At 51.4% G+C, this 21,940-nt stretch overlaps 1 protein-coding gene across 15 annotated transcripts; it reads left to right on the top strand.

Moving 5' to 3' along the window:
• The first annotated feature begins 1,924 nt into the window (after positions 1-1,924).
• Positions 1,925-20,728, top strand: Pla2g5 (phospholipase A2 group V). Of its 15 annotated transcripts, XM_078025472.1 has the most exons (7): positions 1,928-2,270; positions 12,547-12,758; positions 15,659-15,708; positions 16,469-16,562; positions 16,845-16,989; positions 19,214-19,377; positions 19,508-20,728. In XM_078025472.1, exons 5-7 carry the CDS (start codon positions 16,886-16,888, stop codon positions 19,630-19,632), a joined length of 393 nt encoding a protein of 130 aa, XP_077881598.1. In that variant the 5' UTR covers positions 1,928-2,270; positions 12,547-12,758; positions 15,659-15,708; positions 16,469-16,562; positions 16,845-16,885; the 3' UTR covers positions 19,633-20,728. The 15 variants fall into 15 exon arrangements, with proteins under 15 accessions (XP_040143947.2, XP_077881595.1, XP_077881598.1 ...); XM_078025469.1 differs by lacking the exon at positions 16,469-16,562 and having other exon boundaries at positions 1,927-2,270; XM_078025467.1 differs by lacking the exons at positions 12,547-12,758; positions 16,469-16,562 and adding an exon at positions 8,452-8,535 and having other exon boundaries at positions 2,154-2,270.
• The last annotated feature ends 1,212 nt before the right edge of the window (positions 20,729-21,940 follow it).

Raw genomic sequence — 21,940 nt, forward strand, 5'->3', positions numbered from 1 at the left:
TGAAGTTTTTATGGATATTAATTGCAGTATTCATCTGGCAACTTTTCAGTAATTTCAAATATTTCAAAACAAAAATTTGGAGAAAATGTGAATGCTCTACGATGTAACATTTCACTTTTCAATACATACCTTAGACTAAATCAGATCTATAGGTGTCGATGTAGGCACAGTGAATAAAGAAAGTTACAAGTAGTTAAGAGAATTATCATCCCATGTATGTAAAATAAAGAACAGGAGACACTGTTACACATTGTTTACAGAATCCCAGGCTGTGACACACAACACAGCAGCTTCACCATCTGGCCATCTTGGGACAGGGAAGGAAAGAACAGGAGGGGCGGGGGGCTATGAGGAAGGTCAACTTAAGTATATAAAACTTTAAATCTTCAAACAACCCTCCCCACCAAAAAAAAAAAAAATAAAGAAATCCCCTAAAACCCAAAACAAAGGAAAATAAAAATTTTTTTCTTAATAGTTGTTATCTGGGGTGAATCATAGAGGAGTTTCAGTTTTAACTTTACCCATCTCTAGATTGTTTTTAAGTCACTTTCCTTCTGACCATGAGAAAGAAAAAGATTTCGGTTTCAAAGCCAGTGTCAGAGCTGTCTGTGGGCTGTGTGTGGACTGCTGCACATTGTAGCCTCCTGAGAGGATAAGTCACAGGGACTGACCGCCCGATGCAGGTGAACTTCCCCCTCAAGCTCTGCCGAAGTTCCCACACTGCACCTGAGATGGGTGTGACCTGCTAAGATGTCCATCACCCTGCCCACTGCGAGACATCATGAAGCAAGACTCCACCCTTGAACCCTTACCCCTGCCTTTGATGTACCCCCTTAAATAAACCACCGGAGTCATTTTGTCTTATGTCTAGTTTCAGAACCCATGTGGACTTGATCTATCAGGGGCTTTGCTTTCTGTAAGTATATTTTGACTATTTGTGCTTTGTTTTTTGCTAATTATTTGAGATTGTAAATTTTAGGGTGGCTGGGATTATCCTGGGCAGGAAGAAGAACCCCTTACTGAGGTGCTAGCCCTCGTCCTCCCCGCCAGTAAGCCAGCCTCAGCAACTCAGCAAGACCCTGTCTCTAAATAAAATACAAAATAAAAGGGCTGGGGATGTGGCTCAGTGTTTAAAGGCCCTGGGTTTAATCCCTGGTACAAAAAAATTAAAATGATCAGTATTTGTATTGTGTCAAGGACACTAGTGAACTAGAAGCCGCCAACCTAAATAGACACAGAGCCCTTATAAGACCAGGGCAGCCTCTGGTCAGCCCTGTGAGCTGAGGCATCTGTGGGAACAGTTCTCTCCTCCCTTGGAGTCTGTACCTGTATCACAGGGGACAGATCAGATGTAGTGCCCAGCTCAGTGACGGACACACAGGAAGCAATCAGTGAGTGTTAACTGCCACTTGTGGCTGCTGCTGCTGCGACTCCCAGCCAGTTCTGTCTGGGCAGGTGTCCCTCCACCTGCTCCAAGCTTCTCTCTCCTTCATTTCTGCAATGCTTTAGGTGGCAGGTCCCTGTGCAGTCTCCACAATGAAATTCAGAGCCCCCTAAAGGCAAGGACTTCAACTTATTCGTCACTGATCCCCAGCCAGAGACTGGCACTCAGCTGGTACTTGGGAAACGGTCTTTGAATGCGTGACCCAGCACATATCTGGCCAGGGGTCTCTACTCTCAGATCTCACTTCTAGAAGCACCTTTGCTTCCCCGGTGGCTCTGTTTTCCTGCCACCTGGGACACCCCGTCCGTGTGCATGCTCCTGTCCTGGCCAAGACCCAGGAGCCCCAAGGTCCTCACAGTCAAGACATTTAGCAGGCTGTCAGATCTTTAAGAAAGTTCTGAGCACAGGGCCAAGGAAGGGATTAGCAAGGCTTGTGATGTGGATAAGGCCATGACCTGGATAATTCAGGGCTCCCCCTGCGTCCCGCCCCCCCACATGCGCTGGAATGCTCTGGGTAGCTGCCCAGGCCCCGTTGGCAGGGAAGCCAGCACACCGGGCTGTTTTTGCTGGACTTCCTGCATCTCTGAGGGCAGCTGGGGCTGAGCAGGGTGACACCCTCCCCAGGTCCGTCTTTAGCACCTGCTCCCCTTCACAGCTTTGGGAGTCTAGAAGCCAGGAGTCTGCCCTCCCAAGATCCCCGGCCTGTGGATCCCAATGTCCTGGCTGGAGGCCGCCAGCCTGAGGGGCCTGGGGGTCCCGGCTCTGCCAGATGAGGCTGCGCCTGGGGACAGGCCCCAGAAGCAGGATCTGAGACCAGGCCAAAGAGGTCAGTTATGGTGGAGGGGCTGTCCGAGCTGGGGGGCGGGGAGGGCAGCTGGGGCCCCAGCTGGGGAGGGAGAGCCCTGAAAGGGGCCCCTGGAAGGGGTGGGCAGGCAGAGTCCCTGCCAGAGGATCTCTCTAGGGTGGCTGGGGTCCTTTACCATCATTTGTGAGACCCTGAGGGCTGGGGTAGTGCTTAAAGCCAGGCCACTCTTAAAGGGAAGGCAGAGGCTGCTCAGAAATCATTCCCTAAAGAGGGGCCAGGCCAGGGCAGGGTCACAGACAGGGTGAGGGAGGACTGTGTTTATGTTAATCTCTAACCCAAACCACAAGAAAACATTCCCCTTTGGGAAAGGAATCGTCAGCGTCTATTTAAATCCCCTTAACTGTTGGGAGCACCCACTGTGTGGCAGCCACTTCCGTGCCCAAACAAAGGCACCCAGAGATGGCGTAGTGCCCTCCTGGCCTTTCTTACCCTCCATCCGGCCCTCCTCTCCCGCGGCTCCCTGACCCCTGTCTCTGGAAGGCTCTTAGTTTTGGGCTAAGTACACGTGGCCTTGGAGTCCAAGGGATCAGGCTCAACTCAGGACTCTGCCACTGCCCTGCTGGGTGATGCGGGAGCCAGTCCTCCTCTGAACCTCTCTGATCCAATCTGCAAGGTGCGTATCATTAAAAGAGAAAATGACCTAAATCTCGTGTTGTCGATCTTGACCGGAGTCCGTTGCTGCTGCTGTTGCTGTTTTGATTTTAGGGTGGGGCAGCAGTCCAGAGAGGAAACGGTTCAGAATGCCTCACCCTACTACGTGGGCAGGTTGCATTTACAGCCAGGGAAAAGGAAGGGACCTCAGAGGGGAGGTATCATTGGTTTTTCTTGATTCCGGCTCGGGTCTGGTTTATTTGGCGGAGACTCCGTGTTTATGGGAGTAGGGGACTATCCTTAGTAAGCACCGTCTGTTTGCACATCAAGTTGGATTTCATCTCGGTACATACAGAGAAATCTGTGGGCCAAACTGAAAAGTGGTTGGGCAAACAGTTCAATGTAACAATATGACAACAGTATGAATCTCAGGATCTTTTTAAGGATAGAATAAGAGAAGGCATTTAAAGAAGTTAGCATTGTGTCTGTGCTTAGTAAGCATTGGCTATTTCTATTAGTCATTCAACTTTTTTCCTAGGGCTCAGGCTGTGTCATACAGTGTACCAGGTCCTTCCAGGAATGGAGATGATTGGCACATCCTCAAGGGCTCACGGTCTAGTGCGTTCAGACATTGATTAACTTAGGCATCAATAAATGTGTCTTATGCTCCATACTGGATCCTAGAGATAGCTAAATAAAAGGCACAATCCCTGTTCTCAAGTTGCTCCCAGTCTGTGGAGGACATTGCAGCACAAACTGAATGATGTTTTGATGCAGGAGAATGCAGGGTGCTGGGAGAGTCCAGCTTCCTCATTTCTCCAACTCACAGGCAGGCTCATACCCCAGGGTCTTTGCACTCGCTCTTCCCCTTGCCTGGGAAATTCTTCCCTGGGCTATCCTCATAGCCAGCTCTTTCAACACCTCATGGCTTTGTTTAAGTGTCACCTCCTCTGTAAGGCCTTTAGTGGCCACTGGTGGCTCCTTCCCCCAGCAAAAGCCTTCCCTCCAACTCTCTCTCTCTCTCTCTCTCTCTCTCTCTCTTTCTTCCCCTTGCCCAGCTTTATTTTTCTCCATAGCATTAGCCACACTCTTGTGTATTTCTGTCTTTTCTTGCTAATGTGCAAGGTCTGCTTTGTTCACAGCTGTGTCCCCCTAGTGTCAGAAACACTTGGGCACACGCTCGGTGCTCACTAGTTACTGAAGGATGCTGAAGGATGCATATGTTAAGCCTAGGAAGAGGAGTAGGGGTCGGAGGGGTCGGGTAAGAGGAGGGCCTTGAGGGAAGAACAGGGGGTGGAGGGGGGAGAGAGGGAGAAGGAAGATGGAAAGAGAGTGAGAAAGGACAGCAACTGCGGGGACAGAGGGAGACAGACAGATAGACACCCAGGTGTGCTTGGGAATGAGAGTTCCATCAGCTTCCTCCTGGGAATGTCGTGGGGAGCAGGTGGCAGAGAGAGAGGCTGGAGGGGCTGTGGGGACCTGGGAATAAGGTGGCCGTGCGCTCTGCCGGGGAGGGGTCAGCACAGGCATCTGGAAAGAGGCAGTCCTCCCCCAGCCCAGGGAAGGGGCTCTTCTAGGACCAACTGCCCAGAACTGGGGACGCTCTGAGGGCTGTGCCATCTCCCCTTCCTAACAGGAGGATGCCGGTGACCCTGGTGGGGCGGGGCCGGCGGGGTTGGCGCCTAACTCCACTCTGCCCAGGGTTGCTCTAGGAGGTCTGCCCAGCTGGCCTGGGGCTGGGGCAGGCGGAGTGGGCTGGAATAAAGGTGTCCAGAACTTGGGGTGCGATCTGGGGTCCTGCCAGTCAGAGCGACAACCTGTTGTGACATTCCTGCCTCCTCCAAAGAGCCTTCCAGAGGTGGAGGAAGCCAGGAGCAGGAGAGATGGGGGCTAGTTTCTTGAGAGTGGACAGTTGCGAGGAGCAGGCTTTTCGGAGGCAGAGCGTGGGCTGCAGATGAGGGGTTGGTGAAGTTGGTTTAGGGCCTGTTACCGCACAGTGGCTGTGAGCGCCGCAAACTAGATGCGCATCACACGCTGCCACCAAAGGCGGGGGAGCAAGCTGCCAGCCACACGCTTCCTCCAGCTTCGAGGCTTCATCCCTCCAAGCGTTCTTTTCTTCACAAGTAGGTGCCGGCCACCTCGTGCCTATGAGGCTCTGTGCTGGTGACTGTGACAAAGGATGAGATAAGACTGCTCCCGGCAGGTGCTCACATTCCAGAGGGAGGGATTGGAGGACTAAGTGGTGAACTGGTAAAGAAGAGAGCTCAAGCTTATGGAGGGAAAAGCAGGGTGTCCTTGGGGAGGTGGTCACGGAGAAGTTCCTGGAGGAGGTGGCATTTAAGGTGACATAAGAAGGAGAAAGAATCAGAAGTAATATTGTCAAAATGGCCATACTACCAAAACCGTTATACAGATTTAATGCAATTTTTATTAGAATTCCAATGACGTTCTTCATAGATCCAGGAAAAGCAATTATGAAATACATTTGGGGAAAAAAAAGAGAGACTCAGAATAGCCAGAGCAATCCTTACCAAGAAGAGAGAAGCAGGAGGCATCACAATACCAGACTTTAAACTATACTGCAGAGCTATAGTGACAAAAATAGCATGAAATTGGCACCAAAATAGACATTAGACCAATGGTACAGAATAGAAGGCACAGAAACAAACCCACATACATGCTGGACAAAGGCACCGAAAACATACATTGGAGAACAGAGAGCCTCTTCAACAAATGGTGCTGGGAAAACTGGAAATCCTCATGCAGCAAAATGAAATTAAACCCCTATCACTCACCCTGCACAAAACTCAACTCAAAGTGGATCAAGGACTTAGGCACGAGAACAGAAGTAGAATCAAGAATCAATAAATGGGATGGATTCAAACTAAAAAGCTTCTTCTCAGCAAAGGAGACAATAACATGAAGGGAGAGCCTGAGAACGGGAAAAAGTCTTTACCACACGCACCTCAGTTACAGCATTTACCTCCAGAATAAATAAAGAACTCAAAGAACTTAACACCAAAATAGTAATAATAATAACAAATGAGCTAAGGAACCAAACAGACACTTCACCGAAGAGGAAATACAATCGATCAACAAATATACGAAAAAATGTTCATCATTTCTAGCAATTAGGTAAATGCAAACCAAAACTACACTTAAGATTTCATCTCACTCCAGTCAGAATGGCAACTATCAAGAATACAAGCAACAGTAAGTGTCAGTGAGGATAATTCGGGGAAAAGGTACACCCATACTTGCTGGTGGGACTGCAAATTTGGTGCAACCACTCTGGAAAGCAATATGGAGATTTCTCAGAAAACTTGGAATGGGACCACCATTTGAAGCAGCTATCCCACTCCTCAGTACTGAAAGGATTTAAAATCAGCACACTACAGTGACATGGCCACATCAATGTTGATAGCAGCTCAATTTACAATAGCTAAGCTATAGAACCAACCTAGGTTCCCTTCAACAGATGAATGGATTTTTACAGAAAATGTGGTATATACATACAATGGAATATTACTCAGCCTTAAAGAAGAATGAAATCATGGCATTTGCAGGTAAATGAATGGAGCTGGCAGAATATCATGCTAAGCAAAATAAGCTAATCCCAAATATTTTCTCTGATAAGAGGATGCTGATCCATATTGGGGGTGGATGATAAGGAAGAATGGAGGACCTTTGGATTGGGCAGAGGGGAGGGAGGGGAGGGAAGGGTGTAGGGGTGGGAAAGATGGTGGAATGTGTGATTACATGTGTAATTGCTCGACCAGTGGAACTCTGCCCCTGTACAGCCAGAGGAATGAGAAGTTGTGCTCCATTTGTGTACAATGTGTCAAAATGCATTCTGCTGTCACTTATAACTAGTTAGAACAAGTAACAATAAAAGAAAAAAAATACCCCATCTGGTAAGCATCTTAGGGGGGCCAGCACAGGCAGACCCAGAGTCAAAATGGAACCACCATTTGGAATGTTCGAGAATGGGGCCATCACCCCATCACTGACCTCAGACCCAGTGGGCATCTGTGGTCCATCCCATCCACCTGCCACTTGATAATGCCACTGGCTCTTTGCAACATCTCTGAACATGTCTCTGGTGTGAATAAAATGTTGGGAAGTTGGGGTGAGCCCAGAGGGCAGGAGCTCCCTCCAGTCCTTATAATAAATGGTGATTTTTCTTTTTAAATTTTTTTGCAATGTACTTTTTACCATTTTTATAGACCAGCACCCAGACTCCCTGATGGACTCGGCTGGCTGCGTGCGCTTTGATGTGTGGCTTGTGTTTCGGATTCCTGAATAAAGTTTCTTTCCCTGAGAACCAGAGTGGGGGTGTGTCTTGCTTGCTCAGGCCCCACCTGTCACACCAGTGCGGTCGGGGTACAGGCAACCCAGCGCCCAGGCCAGTTTACTATGTTCCAGGACACAGGAGGTTTCTTGGCTCAGGTCAAAATACTCTCCTTTGAGCACGTGTGCTGGTCTCGGCTCCGTGATCTGGAGCCTTGTGGTGGGACTCACTGTGTCATAATTGGTAAACAATTAGGACAGAGCCTGAGTTCTGTGACGGGCCACTAGAAACCCCTCCATCTAGAGAGCCACCATGATGCAGATTGGGCACAAGACACACAGGTGGTGAGGATTAAGGCGACACTGAATGCGCCTCGTGCATGGGCAAAGCTGCTTCTCGGGGGACCCGGGATGACGTCAGATTGCCAGGTCTTTTAAGGAGAAGCTGGAAACCTGGATTCACCTAACCTTTATGTATTGGCAACCAATTACTTTTTTAAAAAAGCACCGTGTATTGTGCTGCTATAAACGTTGATGTGGCTGTGTCCCTGGAGTATGCTGTTTTTAAGTCCTTTGGGTGTAGACTGAGGGGTGGGGTAGCTGGGTCAAATGGTGGTTCCATTCCCAATTTTCCAAGGATTCTCCATACTGCTTTCCATATTGGCTGCACCAACTTGCAGTCCCACCAGCTGTATGAGTGTGCCTTTCCCCCACATCCTCACCAATATTTATTATTGTTTGTCTTCATAATAGCTGCCATTCTGACTGGAGTGAGATGGAATCTCAGAGTAGTTTTCATTTGCATTTCTCCCATTGCTGGAGATGTTGAACATTTTTTCATATATTTGTCGATGGATTGCATATCATCTTCTGAGAGGTGTCTGTCAGTTCCTTGGGGTGGGAGGGGAAGGGAGGGGGCATGGGAGTAACAGAAGATGGTGGAATGAGATGGACATCACTACCCTAAGTGCATGTATGAAGACACGAAAGGTGTGAACGTACTTTGTATACAACCAGAGATAAGAAAACATGTGCTCTATATGTGTACTGTGCATTGGAACATATTCTGCTGTCATATATAACAAATTAGAATTCAAAAAATTAAAAATAAAAAGCACTGCATAGGCCAAGCCGGGCCTTCCCTAGGAGTGTACAGAGTCCTGGGCAGAATCCAGATCCAGTCCCACTCATCCCGAACTTCCTGGGACCAGGAGCTCATTGAACTAACTGGAACTCAGCTTTCACTTCTCCTTTCACCTAGAGGGAAACCACAGGCCCTTGGTCAGATGTCCTGTGATGGTGCCGACCTGGGTAACGGAAAGAAGGCGGACTGCGTGCCAGATGGGTGAGGCTCAGATTCCGAGTCCTTTTCCCATCCATGTGACCTCAGGGAAGCTACCTACCGCCCGCCCTTTGGATTCCTTACTGACAGAGTGGGAGTGTGTGCCTTGCTGGACTTTGAGAGGACTCAGGAACGTGGCAGTGCTGACCTTGAACTTGCCCTTGCACTTGTGCCCTAGAGGATGCTCAATGTTATGAGTTCTCCTCTCCCAAGCCATCAGCCTCAGAATCCCCTCCATCGGGAAAGGCCGGAGTGGACAGAGTGTGGGAGGAGATCTCCAAAGACAGGCCAGCGCCCTGTGGAAGGAGTCATGGGAAACCACCTGGAGGAGGAGGAGAGCTCCCAGGAGACTTTCCCACAGTGAGCCCTGGCCATCGTCCTAGGTGCCAGGGGCTGCACACCACCGCACGGGGCCAGGGGTGTCTCCACAGCTCAGGTTCTTGGGGCAAGAATGTCCAGCTCCTCGGGGGACTTCAGCCCCTGGATGAGCCAGTGCCAGAGAATGAGCGTGTGTGTCAGATGCTACTTTCATTCCACAAATTCTTCCTGAGGAGCTATCGTGGGTCAGACCTTCTCCTGCTGGGGTCAGAGACGATCAGAGCAGAATTCCACCCCGCTCTGTTGGGACGGAAGTGGTAGAGGGTGTTTTTAATCATTAAGGTGTAGATGGCTGAAGGAAAGAGAATTTGGAGAGACTGGGCTGGGAGGGAGACAGTGAAGTTAGTTCTGAGGTCCCCAGGGGTCACTGAGCTGGAATATCAGGCAGCCGTATTGTGTTTCTGGGGCGATGACGTTGGGAGTGTGTGTGGAAGCAGCGGGGTGAGCATGGAACTAGAGCCAGAGAAGCGATGCGTGCACTCAGTACACTTTTCCTGAGCACCTACTATGTGCCTTGTGCTGGGGCACAGAGGAGAAACAGACACAGTGCTTAATTCTTCTGGGGTTCTCAGTCACCTGGGAGGACAGTAACACAAAGGTGCCAGGCACCCTCTGCTGACTCATCTGGCTGGATTATCACAACTAGTAACCGGAGCTGGCTCCAGGAGTATTCTAGTTTACAAGAAAACTGGGACCAGAAGAGGCCAAAGAGCTTGCTCAGGGGTCAGGAGGCCAGAGATGAGACAGGGGCTTGAACCCAGGTCGGTGTGCCTGGAAGCGTGGGGTCTTGACCTGGCATGGCACCTTGTCTTACACTCCTTTTATTAAATGTCACTTGTTGACTCCGAACTAGTGCCAAACACCACTCAGCCCACACCTCCCGGCCCTCACCTCCCAGACACCTGCATGGAAATAAGAGTGAAATCCCTGCCACCGATGGGCTCGCCCGGGCGGGTGGAGGAGAGCAAGCAGCCCCAGAGGGCAGCAGGTTGCGGCTGGGTGAGCCCGGGGAGGGCCGCTGGCACCTTAGGCCTCGTGGAGACCAGAAGGAAGGCGGCGGAGAGGGAGGAGCTGGACCCGGAGGTGGAGGGGCAATGCCGGGCTTGGGGGTGCCTGCGAGTCCATGTGGCCAAATCCAAGACGCAGAGGGTGGGGAGGGGAGGAGAAGGGGCGGAGGCTTCCCGGGCGGAGCTGTGGCCTTTAGAGGAAAAGGAGAGCTAGAAAGGGTCCTTCGGGGCAAGGGAATTGGGGGCTTTCTTTTTTTGTCTCAGTTTTTTCTGGTTCAGGATGACGAGATGAGTGTCCTTAAAGGTGGAGAAGGAGAAATGAAAATGCAGAACAGATTTCTCCCCATCGTCATCCCCGCACCCGGGATCTCTCCATTCCCCACCAGAACGCAAGGTCCCTGCCTCGTTCACGGCTGGATCCCAGGCAACGCCTGGCATGTGGTAGATGACACGTGGATGGATGTATGTAGTAGACGACACATGTATATAGTATGTACATGGCCTTGAACTGAATTCACAGGGCTCCCCAGGGAACCCAGTGGTCAGGTCCTAGGGAGAGAAGTGTTCAGGGGGCCCAGAGGAAGGGCTCCTTCTGATGCTGATGGACGGGACAGGAGGCGGGCAAGAAGAGGCAATGCCCCCCCCACCCCCGAGACATCTCAGAAAAGCGTGCCGTGGGGGTGGGTGGTGCAGGGATTAACAGAAGCCCAGAGTGGCGAATAGTAGGAGCCGTCTATGCCCTGTGCAACACTCTGGAAGGTTAGCCGTCATCCCCTCATTGGCATTATTCTGTGTCTGCCACTGCTCTGGGTGTTGTCCATGCATCAATCTATTGAACCTGACAATTCAATAGAGGCAGGTGAACTCCCACCAGCCCTGAGGCCAGGCAGCCAGTAGCCAGGAAGCCAGGATTCGAACTCAGGATTTGTAGTCGGTGAGCTACCGGCTGAGCCAAGCCCTTCCCTGCCCGGCCTCCTTTTCTAGGTCTTACTTTGTGTCCCTTCTCCACCAGGAGCCTCTGGGGCTGGAGGGAACCACTGTTTTCAAATCTCACTTGAAGAAGCAGAGAAGTGCAGTGACTTGGCCAGGATCACTGTCATGAGCAAGCTATGACATTAACAGACACGTTGTGTCTTTCCACAGTGTCCAAACCTGCTGAATGACAAAATGTTTACAGGCCACCAGGGGCAGTTGCTTGTGGTAACTTGCGGGCCACCTAGTAGTCATGCGCAGGGAGACGACAGGTCCTTTTATTCCAATCTTAATTTCTTATGTCTGTAACACTCAAGGTCCCACATCGCACTTTACACAACTCTATATATACACATGTATGTTACAGAAAACCCCGCTCTAACATAGATATAGATATGGATATGGAAATGGATATAAATATAGATATGGATATAGATATAAATATAGATATGGATATGGATATAGATGATATAGATATGGATATGGATGTAAGTTACAGAAAGGCTAAGAAAGGGCCGAGGGTCCCAGAGTCTGGACTGAGAGCAAAGGCAGAGAGCAGAGAATTTGAGAATGATCTGATAATATTAGGAACCAATGCAAGAACTTGTTTGGGGCGCAGAGCTGTCAAAGCACAGGGACCTACTGCAGGCCAAACTCTGGACGGATGGCAGACTCACAGTATCAGCTTGGAGTGGACGCGTGTGGTCATCACGGGCAGGAGAAACCTCTCTACTGAAGCTCCAGATAGAGATCTGGAGGTTCATTGCAGTGGCAATTTTCCTGGGCAAGGCTCGTGATGAGCGACCAGGGGATGGGGGTCACCACAGTGCCAGCATGTCATCTCAGATTCCTCCTCCTTCATGAGGGGGCTGCATCACCTGGTGGGCTGGTGCGTTCACTAAGCCACGGGCCTGGATTTTCCAGTTTGAGTCATACACCCATTTATGATCCCATGTATCCGTGTGTTTCTGATTAATTTGGTAAGTTCACACTTGGTCATTCTTGTCTACACGATCAATTTATTTATCATTCGTGCCTTACGGCGGTGCCAGGTAGACGGTAGTTGTTTTTTCTTGTGTGAACGAGGTGTGGATGGTCCCACCTCAGCACTTCAACGCACAATGGAGCAGCTCACGGCGAACTCTGATTCACAGAATGGAGACGCTCAGGTTTAGGCCCAGCCTGGAAGCTGCTGTTCTCTACATCACAGAGTCACAGAGAGCAGGGCCCAGCCTGCTCAGCACAGTCACACAGCTGCCCAGGGCTGAGCTGGGATGCAGCTGGCCTCTCTACCTAGAAGCCTTGTGCTTTCCAAAGGGACGAGATGCAGGAACTCAGCAGACTCAGGTTCCCAGAGGAGGTGACATTCTGTGGCATCTCCAGAGTGGGGTATTTGCAGGCTCCAAAGAACGCTGGAGGTTGGCAGGTTGGGAGTAACAGGAGTAGGATAGGGGTTGGGGCATATGCATTTATGGCTTCCAGGGTTGTCCCTGGGTTGAGACAGAGTGCCAGGAGCCACCAGCCGGGCAAACGAGACAAAGGCTGACTGTGATGGGAGGAAGCGAGATGCATCTGGGAGGGGACCCCAGAGCTCCAGTCCTGGGACCACGGGTGGCCCAAGCCAAATCCTCCTCAATGGGTCTCTTAAATCCAACAGGCTGGTGACGTGCTTCAGGAAATAACTGCTTCTGAATACAGAGAGGGAAAAAATCCCCAGGGGTCTTGAGAAGAGAAATAGGGCTTCTTATGTGAGTTACCGGGAATCTTGGAGCTGGCCCAGGCAGGAGTGTGGGAGGCGGGCAGACGGCCCTTAAAAGCAGGCGGCGGGCTGTCGCCTCTTCTCCAGGCCTGACAGCGAGGAGCTCACTGGTGAGAATCTCTATCTTGGGGCTGCCTTTTTCTGATGGGGGTGTGGGGAGCAGGACTCAGAGGGGGGCTGTGTGAGGAGAGCCTGGCCCCCAGTGAGGGAGCAGGGCCCAGGGAGCAGCCTCCTATAGCTCGGGGCTCATCTGTACAAGGGGCCTGCTGCTCCGCCTCCCAGCTGGAAGATGTGAACAGGGGCTCCTGGGACACGGGGCTTCTGCATCTGGGCTTGGAGAGCCTGTCCTTCCAACAATCTGACCACTTCCTGGCCTCCAGTGCCTGCCCTCAGGCCTCCATCCACCTCTCATGACTGCAGCTGCGGCTCCACTCTGAAATTATCTGGTGGCTGTGCCCCGCTCTCTGTGGTCATTGGATAAAAATAGGCAATGCCACATCCTCCCGCAAGGGCCTGCTCCGCGCTGGCTGCATGATCTCTGGCAAGTTCCTAGAGCTTTCTGAGCCTCGGTGTCCCACTGGCACATAGGGACAAGGAAACCTTCAGAGCTGTCACAAGCACCAAGTCCTCTTATTCAGAAGGTACAGAAGGACAGCTGTTTGGAGGCTGCTCTGAGCCTCTGCGAATGAACCTTGTCTGGCTCACACTTGCAGGGGCACCTGCTGCCCCTCACCCCGGGAGCCTGCAGCCCGCGGAGCTCTAACCCTGCGTGGGTGTTGGTTTCATTCCGGTGTGGAAGGCAATGCCATTCAAGAGTGTGCTCTGTACAGTGATCAGGAGGAGAGGGTCTGCAGGGTCATGCAGGGCCACGTGGAGCAGTGCCAGCGTGGGTACAGATGCACAATTTCACCACGGTTCAGGCTTGTCTTGTTTGAATCATTTCCGTGGCTTCCCCAGCTGTCCAAAACCTGGCCTGGGGGGACATGGGGACCTGTGAGCCTTAGGTAAGATAGGTGCTGGGTCCAGGATTTGGGTGGGTGGGTTTGCATGTGAAAGGTATCCCCACTGGAGAGGGGATTGAGGCCTCTAGGAATTAGCTACCCCAGAAGGGACAGTCCCACCTGGTCAGCAGGGCTCCCAAGATGTCAAAGCATCGTAAAAGGAGATACAATGCATGTTTAACACAGTCAAAGGAGGAGATGCTCTGTTTGGGCAATTCATTTCACCTGCCTGAGCGTCAATTTCCAGAATCCATAAAACCAACCACTGTTATTCATTCATTAAACTATAACTGTTTAAGGGGACAGATGGCCGGTTTAACAATGTCTACCTGCCAAGGCCACTGGTGGGTTCGAGGAGACAGTGGACGGTGCCTGCACGTCAGAGGCATCCAGGGGTCCAGTGGTAACTGACCCTGTGCCCTTCCTCAGTTCCAAGAGCAGCAGAGAAGATTGATGTGAAAGGGAGGGTCTAGGGCCGTTTCCCTCGGCTGTTTGGCGCCTCGGAGTGGAGGCTGAGGATGGACAGAATGTTCAGGAATGTTCTTGGAGCTCAGAGGAGCTGCTGGACAAATGCCAGCCTGGTAGCCAGGAGCCGCTGGGACCTGGAGCTGAGTGTTTGGAGGCTGGGCCTGGGGAGGTGGCAGGGGCTCAGGCAGAACCCTGGCTCAAGGGACCCTTCAACTCAGGGACTTGGAGACAACATGGCAAGTAGGGGGAGTCCTGACCACAGGCCAGGCAAGCAGCTGTGGGTGAACAGGGATGTTGGGGTCCTGGGAGGGGCGAGAAGCAGGCAGCCGCGGTAGGAGATCTCTGTGAGAGGCCCAAGCAGAGGCACGCAGTGGCCGGAGAGGTGGAATTTCCTCCGCCTTTTGGCTGTGACTGCTTTTGGACTCCAGGCCAATGGCGGGTGTTTTTGCCAAAGACGGTTCTAAGGAAATCTTAGGAAGTGCTGGGATGTTGGAGCATTTGCCCCCTGGAAGGGAGCCCTGCAGCTCAGGGAAGGGCACCAGGCCTGGGCTCGCTTCCTAGCCCCTGCTCCGCTCTGGCTGCATGATCTCTGGCCAGTTCCTGGAGCTTTCTGAACCTCGGTGTCCCACTGGCACATAGGGACAAGGAAACCTTCAGAGCTGTCACAAGCACCAAGTCCTCTTATTCAAAGGGTAGACAGAGTGCCTGGGCCCAGGGGAAAGTTTTAACTTTAAATTCCTTTAAAATCAGGAGAATAATTAATAAAATAATAATGAACCCAACCTAGTTTCTGTTTGTCCGTGAGTGCAGCTGGCAGATACAATCCTGTGTCTTTGGTTTGTTTAGCTGGAGGAAGGGGCTTACCTCCAAAAGGCCCGCAGAGTCTCTGTGGCCCACAAAACCACCAGAGGGCCCGGAAAGCCCCTGCGCCTCCTGGGTGCTGGGCTCCGTTCCTGAGCACGCATCCTGGGCCAGGCACTCTTTCCAGGGCTGAGCTACAAGGGTCAGTTGTCACCTTCTGCCCTGAGAGAACCAGCAGGAAGAGCCCTGATAACAGGGGACAGAAGCCTGGGGAGATGCCAGGGAACAAGATGTGGACACCAGCTCCCCTGTGCCCTCAGTGCCCACCACTCTGTGTCCAGGGTTCTGTCCTCCTCCTCCTCCATGGCTCTCCAGGTTAAGCTAGTCCCTGCCCTTCAACTCATGCCACCAAACCTCCACTTAAGAGTCCTACCCATTTCTATGGGTTCTGTTGGACATCTCTGCCATGTGGGCAAGTATGTCCAGGGACTCGTGATGGGAGAGTTCTCTGCCACCTCTGATGGGGACAATGTCCCCACCCCACCAATCCTTCCATTAATGGCTCCTGTCTCCTAAAGGCTTGTCTCGTCCTTTCTGGCTGGAGTGGACTGCTTATCTGTTTATTGTCCCCCCCCCAAGGTGGGAGCAGGGGAATGGGTACACCTGGTGGGAGCCGAGAGGGGTCTGCTGGGCCCCAGGGCATTGCCTGCTGCACATGTCGTGGGCTGTTTCTTTTCCAGAACCTCAGAGATGAAGGGGCTCCTCACACTGGCTTGGTTCCTGGCTTATGGTAAGTGCTGGCCCCATGTCCTCTGAGTGACCCCCTTGGAGTGAGAGGCCAGTCTTGAGCTCGTAGAGCCTGGCATTTGCGTCCAGCTCTGCTTTTACTGCGCTGATGTGGATGCAGCGAGCGCCTTCACCTCCCTGGGCCTCGGCTTCCTTGTCTCATGGAGGACAATGGTGGGGACAGGCGGGCTGCGAAAGAATTCAGACGTTGAACATATGAGGTTGTGAGCATGAAGATGGGCAGCTTGCAAATATAGGAAGGGAAATTTTCTTTTTCCTGTTATGCAAAATAAAATGAGGCCAAAACAAAGAGACCAAAGTGGAACCCAAGACCCTTATTGAAATAGTTCAGCCCGTGATTCCCGGGCCATTCTCTGCTCGGCCTGTCCAGGTCCTCTGCAGACCCTGCTCTAGGCGCCCCCTCAACTTGGAGGTGATCACATACCTGGCTTTGGGCTTGGCCACCACCCTGTGACCCCGCACACAGCCCTGACAGGCAGTCCTGCTCTTCCATGTCTTTCCCGATCTCTGGGGACCCCAGGAGGAACCACACTTGGCGCAGGGAGGGGAGAGAGCCGGGATGCTTTTCCTTCTGGCCTCAGGGGAAACCCCAGGTTCCCAACTGGTGAGATGAAGGAGCTGGCTTCAGGGACTTCCAAGGGCCCCACCCTCTCTTATGTTTTCAAAGGTGTTAGAGAAAGGGGATGGGGAAGAAGGGACATCGCAAGAGGGACAGGAAGCTCATGTCTGCTTGCTTTGCGCAGATACCGTGTGACTTATACCCAATATGTCTCAGTCCCTTATGATGCATCTGCCACTGTGCTCAGAATTTATACTGTATCTTGCCAACTCCAAGAGGTAGGTGCTAATTTTAGGCCCCCATATATTCCAGATGAGGAAACTAAAGAGAGATGAAGAGGCCTTTTCAATCCTATATTCAAATTAGTGTCAGGGCCAGAATTTGACCCCAAGTCTGCTTATTTTCTAAGCCCGACTCTTCTCCGTCTCTCCATGCTGCCTGCCCTTCCCCACCTCGCACCCTCCAGCTAATTAGGAGAATAAAAGAGGGTGGGAGAAAGGGCAAGAGATGCTGGGAACAGACCGCAGCAGTGTCACCTGGGGACATGGGCTGTCTTTCAGGTGTGCCTGCCGTGCCAGGGGGCTTGCTGGACCTGAAGTCCATGATCGAGAAGGTGACCGGCAAGAATGCCCTGAAGAACTACGGCTTCTATGGCTGTTACTGTGGCTGGGGCGGCCGAGGAACTCCCAAGGATGGCACGGACTGGTGAGCTGATTGTCACTAGTGCCACTGAGGCTCTGGGCTCTGCACCCACATCAGCGAATTCAATTCTGGGGCCTCAGTTCCTCCCACTGAGGCCTCTCCCAGCATGCTTGGGCTTCCTCACAGCATGGCAGCTCTTGAGTTCTAAGAAAGAATGATCCCAAACTGCAAAGCAAAAACACAAAAAGGATGGCATATTTACCAACAACCTCAGAAATTACACAGTGTCACTTACGCTGTCCCCTTGGATGAGGCTGCCCCAAAGCTTTTAAGAAGTACAAGTTACAATTAGGCATGAAGAATAAATTCTGATATTCCAAGTGACACAGCAGATTGACCATGGTTAGTAACATAGTAGACATTTCAAAGTAGCTGGAAGAGGGGGTTCCTAATGGCCTTACCACACAGGAATGCTGGATGTCTGAGGAGAGGGATATGTTACTTACCCTGATTTGATCATTGCATAGTAATGCATGTATCAAATTACCACATTGTACCCTATAAATATGTGCAGTTATTATGTGCCAATCAAAGAGAAAGAAGAAATCTGGGCACAGTGGTGGATGCCTATGATCCTAGTGACTCGAGAGGCTGAGGCAGGAGGATCCCAAGTAGGAGACCAGCCTTAGCAGCTTAGCAAGACCCTGTCTCAAAATAAAAAATTAAAAGGGCTAGAAAGAAGGGAACTAGGGTCCACCTCTTAATTGGGAAGTGTCGATCCTAGAAGAATGTGTGAGAAGGAGAAACTCAACCTATGGAGTTAACAATCCTGATACCCATGAATGGTGGGTGGTGGCTGGAGTCGAACCCCTCGCTATTGGAGTGGAGTTTATAGACAAGACAGAGAGGCGCTAGTATGAGCCGTGTGGTAATGGATTTGAGCTGGAGACGTCAGTGTGGACTCCGTTTACCTTCACATAGATGTGGATGGCTCCATACAGGAATATGGGATGATGTGTGTATCTAGACACGTTCATCTGAACATATATTTTTGCTCTGCACAAGCACACCTCGAGCCTTGATCTGGCTTCTCGTGCCTTTCTTCACTAAGAGGAATCAAAGCTTCTGGAACAAAGTGGCTAGTCCTATCGGGCAGGAAATGTACAAGATGAGGCTGTAGCTGCTTATAGTGCCAAGAAGAATCAATCAAACAAAACAAAGCCCCACGTCAACAGGAGCATGTCAGAGGAGTTCAGAAGTCATACTAACAGTAATGTGTTAGTAATGGGGGAAACTGGGTGTTTTGCCTGTATGATCATAATTTTTCTGCAAATCAAAAAAAAATTTAAATGCAACTTTAGCTGTCTTTGACATACTAGAGATTAATTTTTTTTTGCTCAGACAGCAGTTGCATGCAAATCACGTGCTGATTGAGGGGACCAGGCCCCTCCCATCTATGGCATGGCCATCTTCTGTGGCTGCAGGGTCTTCGGCTGGTTCATCTCCATCCAGTCAAAGGTGGAGAAAGAGAAGAAAGTGGAAGGCAGGTGGGAGGTTCTCCTGAGGTGTGGAAGCCATCTGCAGCACTTCCTCCCACATTCTCCAGGCCACACCTACCTGCAAGAGGGCCTGGGAAGTGTCCTCTTACTGTGAGCTCAGTAGGCAAACGCAGGTCAGGAAAATGGCCAGTGGCATCCCTAGCGGAAGAGGGAAGTACTCAGCCATGGTACCAGGTCCTGTTACGGTATCCACTTAGGCGACCTCTGCAAAAGGGATATGATCCCGCTTGTGCACCAGTTAGGGATGTCAACCGAAATAGAATAGCAGTATTGACTTGGGAACAGCAGAGAGTTGCAAAGGGAGTTCCTGTGCCCTGGTAAACTATGGGCAGATCTAGAAGGTTGCCACACGGGAAGCTTTTACTAGCTGAAAAGGGAGAAATTGACATGAGCTGCTTGGATACAAAGCTCACGGGTGTTGGGGGTCCTGGGCAGGAGCTGGCTTCAGCTCGCTGCTGGAGGTGCCTTGCTGAGCACACACTCTGTCCAGAGTGTCTTCTCTGAACTGTCCCAGGCTTAAAGAATGCTGAACATAAACTTTGTTCCAGTGATCTGTGTGCGTGCAAGCAAGCTGCACCAGGCACGGGGCACGCGAAGGACAGTGGGGACTTCTCGTGGGGTTTCAGAAAGTCCTTAGAACAGACAGACAGGCCGACAGGGGTCCTCCCCCCCAGCTCTAATTTTGTCCACGCTTGACAAGAACTATTTCTCCTTGGTATCTTTCCCAGGGACGAGGGGTCAGGAGGTTCCCCCTCACTCAGGGTCCGAGTCTCTCGCCTTGGCAGGTGCTGTTGGATGCACGACCGCTGCTATGGGCGGCTGGAGGACGAGGGCTGTGGCATCCGGACACAGTCGTACCAGTACCGATTCACGCGGGGCCTGGTCATCTGTGGTAAGGCTGCGGCTCCCATTCAGGCCTGGGACTCTCCTGCCTCTGAGTTCAGCTCCCCTTGGAGCAAGTCAGTATTTATTGGTAGAGAGGACCCTTCGGTCCTCATGGTGATTTGGCGTGTCTTTTGCAGAACACGGGCCCTTCTGTCAAGTGGGTCTCTGTGCCTGTGACCGGAAGCTTGTCTACTGCCTGAAGAGAAACCTCTGGAGCTACAACCCTCATTACCAGTACTTCCCCAACATCTTCTGCTCCTAGCTGCCCTCGGTGGCTGTCCTCTGTCCTCGCCTGCAGCGGAGTGCCCTCTCTGCTGGGTCCTGACGGCTGCTTCCAGGTCTCCTTCTTTCTCCCTGCTCCACTGGGCCTGGAGGAGCCCTAGGTTTCCTGTCCCCCAGAGAGTCCCAAGAGAATGTTCTAGAACTCTCAGCAAGGACCCCAAGGTCCCTGGGCCTCCACTTGTAAGGCCAGCCCCTCTGAGGCTGGGACCACTGTCCCAGCTCCAGGACAAGGGCGCACTTACTTTTCTGTTTCTCTGATCAGATTTTCAGAATCATCCTTCAGGGAATTTTTGCTCAAGCCAAAGAAAACTTGATTCCATAAACCCGCTCTCTGGGTGTTAAATAAAATTCATTCTTGAGGATGATAAAAACCACACAGGGACCTCCCTCTGCCTCTTTCTCTACCTTTGGACACTGAGTCCAAAGTTACCTGCATTCTCTCAGAGACAAAGGGAGCGGGTGGGACTGGAGGAGCTGGGGGACTTCTTTTGGACTCTTTTTTTAAACCTTGGGGGTTCCCTCAGCCAAGCACTGGATCTCACTCTTCCCCAAGGGAGTGGAGGGAAGATAATGGGCGGTTACACACCAGCTTAGGCTTCCAGGCTACAGAAAGCAGCATTCAAATCCCAGCTCTAGTTTCTTCCAGCTGTGTGGTTTTCAGCCCATTACTGAACCTCTCTGATTTTCAATCTCTGAAAAAGAAACATTCCTTGTTGTAAAATGAGGCTTCTAATGCCTTTCTTGATTCAAATACACGGGATACTGGGATTCTGGGGTTCAGAGAGCAGTTCTTTTTGTTGTTGTTGTTTTTAACTAGGGTTCAGTTATGTGGTTTATTTTTGCCAAGTAACGACACAAACCCAACTCATCTACCAATTTGTAGAAGAAAGGGCATTAACACCAATCCTATAGGAAGAAAGGATGTATTCCAAATTAAAGGAGAGTCCTTTCCAAGACAGGAACTTTTGGCTTCTTTACACTGACATACCCCAAAATAGCCACATGATGAATGGGATCTATATTTAAAAACCTTCAGTGTCAAACATTTTCTAAATAAAATTTAATTTTATGAGTCACTCTCAATATACTAGTGTTTTGATATAGACTGAGGAGTGTCTATATTTAACAACGCAACACAGAGTAGGGATTCAGTGCCCAATTTGCTCACTACATTTTAAAGGTCAAAGCCATTGCCCAGGTCCAATGTTGAATGTATATGGGGAGGTAATAGGAAGTTTCCCTCGAGGGCCAGGCGAGGGATGCCGTGAGGTTATAAAAGAAACACCACAGGCTGACCTGGGTTTGAGCTGAAGGGACCATGGAGGACCTTCATAGATTTACTAGAAAATCTGGGCTCAGAGAAGTTAGGTGACTTTCCCAAAGTCACAGAGCATATCGACAGTGGAAGTAGGATCCTACCTCAAGTCCTGGCTCTACCAACCCTGGGCTCTGCCCACTCTCCTGCTCTGTCTTCAACTCCTGCTCATAAAGGAAGAAAATGCAACTCAGAGCAATTGAGGGATTCACCTACACTGGGGTTCCCAGGAGACCCCCCTGGATCCCAGCCGAGGCCCAGCTACATTTCTTCTCTGCTCTAACTGCCTCTCTGGTTTCGGAGGCTGCCCTGGGAGGTCAGTCTGTCTGGGGCTCTAGGCTTCATCCTCCAAGGAGGAGACCCCAGGGGACCCGCCTTTCCTGCTGTGGACAGCTCTGGGGAAGCAATGAGAGCTAAGTGAGCCCCAAACTGTGACTTGCCTGTTCTTTGGCTGGCAGGGGTGTCACCAGAGGTCACTCAGTGACACTCAGTGGACATGTGGCCTTGTCACAGTAGGTCCTCTGCTGGTGTGTGAAATCGGGCTTTGGATTAAAACACCCCCCCTCCCCCCCGTTGATAACATGATCTGTACGCACATGTGTGCCTACGGGGGGAGCTCAGACCGGTCCCCCACTGAAAAGCAGTCCAAGGGAGTCCACTGGTGGAGACAGAGTGGGGAGGGCTAAGGCCTGCTGAGTACCTGGAGTCCCGCCAGTCCTGCCTGGGCGGCAGCAGCACCCATGAGCCTGGTGTCCCCACCCATGGTAGGGGTGGGACGGAATCTCAGGGAGGCCAAGTGCTCTGCCTGGGGACACACAGGTAGCGAGGAACACGGGTGGGGTGGGGTGATCAGCGGGGTACCAGATGCCAAAGCTGGGTCTTTTCTTAGCCGGTAAAGCAGACGGCAGCCCCAGGGGAGCCTGGCAGCCGGGCCAGGTCTTTCAGCAGACGCTGGAAAAAACCCATCTTGATT

The sequence above is a fragment of the Ictidomys tridecemlineatus genome, chromosome 11, assembly GCF_052094955.1.
Source record: "Ictidomys tridecemlineatus isolate mIctTri1 chromosome 11, mIctTri1.hap1, whole genome shotgun sequence".
Taxonomy (NCBI): Eukaryota; Metazoa; Chordata; class Mammalia; order Rodentia; family Sciuridae; genus Ictidomys; species Ictidomys tridecemlineatus.

Coding starts and splice junctions, on each gene's coding strand:
- Pla2g5 (XM_040288013.2), top strand. CDS start 2,159: ATGTCCTGGCTGGAGGCCGCCAGCCTGAGGGGCCTGGGGGTCCCGGCT. Junction 2,271..16,844: donor TCTGAGACCAGGCCAAAGAG/GTCAGTTATGGT, acceptor GCTGTCTTTCAG/GTGTGCCTGCCGTGCCAGGG. Junction 19,378..19,507: donor GCGGGGCCTGGTCATCTGTG/GTAAGGCTGCGG, acceptor TGTCTTTTGCAG/AACACGGGCCCTTCTGTCAA.